A 1,262-nucleotide genomic window follows, 5' to 3' on the forward strand; every position below is an offset into this window, starting at 1 on the left:
GAATTCTTGGCCCCAGTTGGGGCTTCTGTGCGGTCGGGGTGGGGCCTGGGCCAGGCGGCTGCACGGGTCGCCCCCCCGGGGCGGGGGTCGTCGGTCACACACGGGCGCTCCTGCGGGTGGGGCTGCGGGGGCGCCCCCAGGCCCTTCTTGCAGCGAGCCAGGACCATCTGCTCGGGCGGGAGGGCGGGCGCGTTGGCGGGGCGCAGGGCGGGGGCGGCAGAGGGGGGTCCCGAGGGCTGCGTGGGTGGACAACCTGGTGGAGGCGGTGGCGATACTCAGCGGCCGGGAGCCGGGCTGCCTCGTGCACCGGGAGCTGGACCGGGGCTTGGAGCGACCACTCACGCGCAGGGCAGTGGAACCTGCGGGGGCGTGACAGGGCCCGAGGGGCGGTGCCCGCGGCCACTCCCGCCCCCCGCACCCCGAGCCACGCAGGCGGTGGGCCCACCTGCGGGTGTTCCCCGCCCACCTCCGCACATAGGGGTGCCGGAGCGCCTGCGCCGCGCTCAGCCGCTTGCCGGGCGCGAACACCAGGAGGCGCTGGAGAAGGTCCAGGGCCTCCGGGGGCGTGTCCGGGGGCAGGAGGGCATCGAGGGTCTGCCGCGGCCTGTGGGCAGCGAGCCTGTGCCCCCCCCACGTCCGCATGTGTACACGGCCCGTGCTCGGCTTCCCACCCTGGGCCTCCCAACTCCCTGTCTCTGCGCCCGAGGGCGGCCTGGGGTGGCCGCGGAGACCCCGGACGGCCCCTCCTGGGAGGCCCCCAGCCCAGGCCGGCCGCTCTTGCTCAGCGGTGCTGGCCGCCTCCGCCCGCAAGGGGGCGCTCACCGTGGGCCCAGGTGCTGCAGCGTCGGGGCGCTGTAGCTGGCGCCCAGGGCCAGGAGGTCTGGAGGTGAGGACGGAGGTGGTCCTGTGAGCGGGTGGGGTGCTGCAGGGGCCCTGGCTAGGGGCACGCCTGGCTCCCGGCCTCACCCCTCCTGCCCCGGCGCCCAGCAGGCCCACCGGCGGCCTGCCAGCAGCCCTTCGCCCTCCTTGCCGGGCTTTGCACCCCTTTGCCCGCCCAGGGCCAGGGCGACGGCCCCGGCGCAGGCTCCCCTCGGCTCGGCCCTGGGGCCCCGGCGGCAGCTCACCCTCCTGGGAGGGCGGGGGGACGGTCTCCAGGATGAGCTCCAGCTGGTGGATGGTGGAGGTGCCGGGGAACAGGGGCCGGCCCCGCAGCATCTCCCCCAGGATGCAGCCCAGGCTCCACATGTCCACCCCGGGGGCGT

At 76.6% G+C, this 1,262-nt stretch overlaps 1 protein-coding gene across 1 annotated transcript in view; it reads right to left on the minus strand.

Annotated features, from left to right (window-relative positions):
- Window positions 1-5: 5 nt before the first annotated feature.
- MAPK15 (mitogen-activated protein kinase 15) overlaps window positions 6-1,262 on the minus strand; it is a gene marked incomplete at its 3' end in the record, with an annotated part of 3,155 nt that continues 1,898 nt past the window's right edge. Inside the window, exons 5-9 of the mRNA XM_012722873.1 lie at window positions 1,125-1,258; window positions 823-880; window positions 467-604; window positions 254-359; window positions 6-167 (exon numbers count right to left, since the gene is read on the minus strand). Coding sequence (XP_012578327.1) covers window positions 6-167; window positions 254-359; window positions 467-604; window positions 823-880; window positions 1,125-1,258 — 598 coding nt within the window. The remainder of the gene's footprint in view (window positions 168-253; window positions 360-466; window positions 605-822; window positions 881-1,124; window positions 1,259-1,262) is intronic.

The sequence above is a fragment of the Condylura cristata genome, unplaced genomic scaffold (assembly GCF_000260355.1).
Source record: "Condylura cristata isolate star-nosed mole 26May11 unplaced genomic scaffold, ConCri1.0 scaffold00009, whole genome shotgun sequence".
In the NCBI taxonomy this organism is placed as follows: domain Eukaryota; kingdom Metazoa; phylum Chordata; class Mammalia; order Eulipotyphla; family Talpidae; genus Condylura; species Condylura cristata.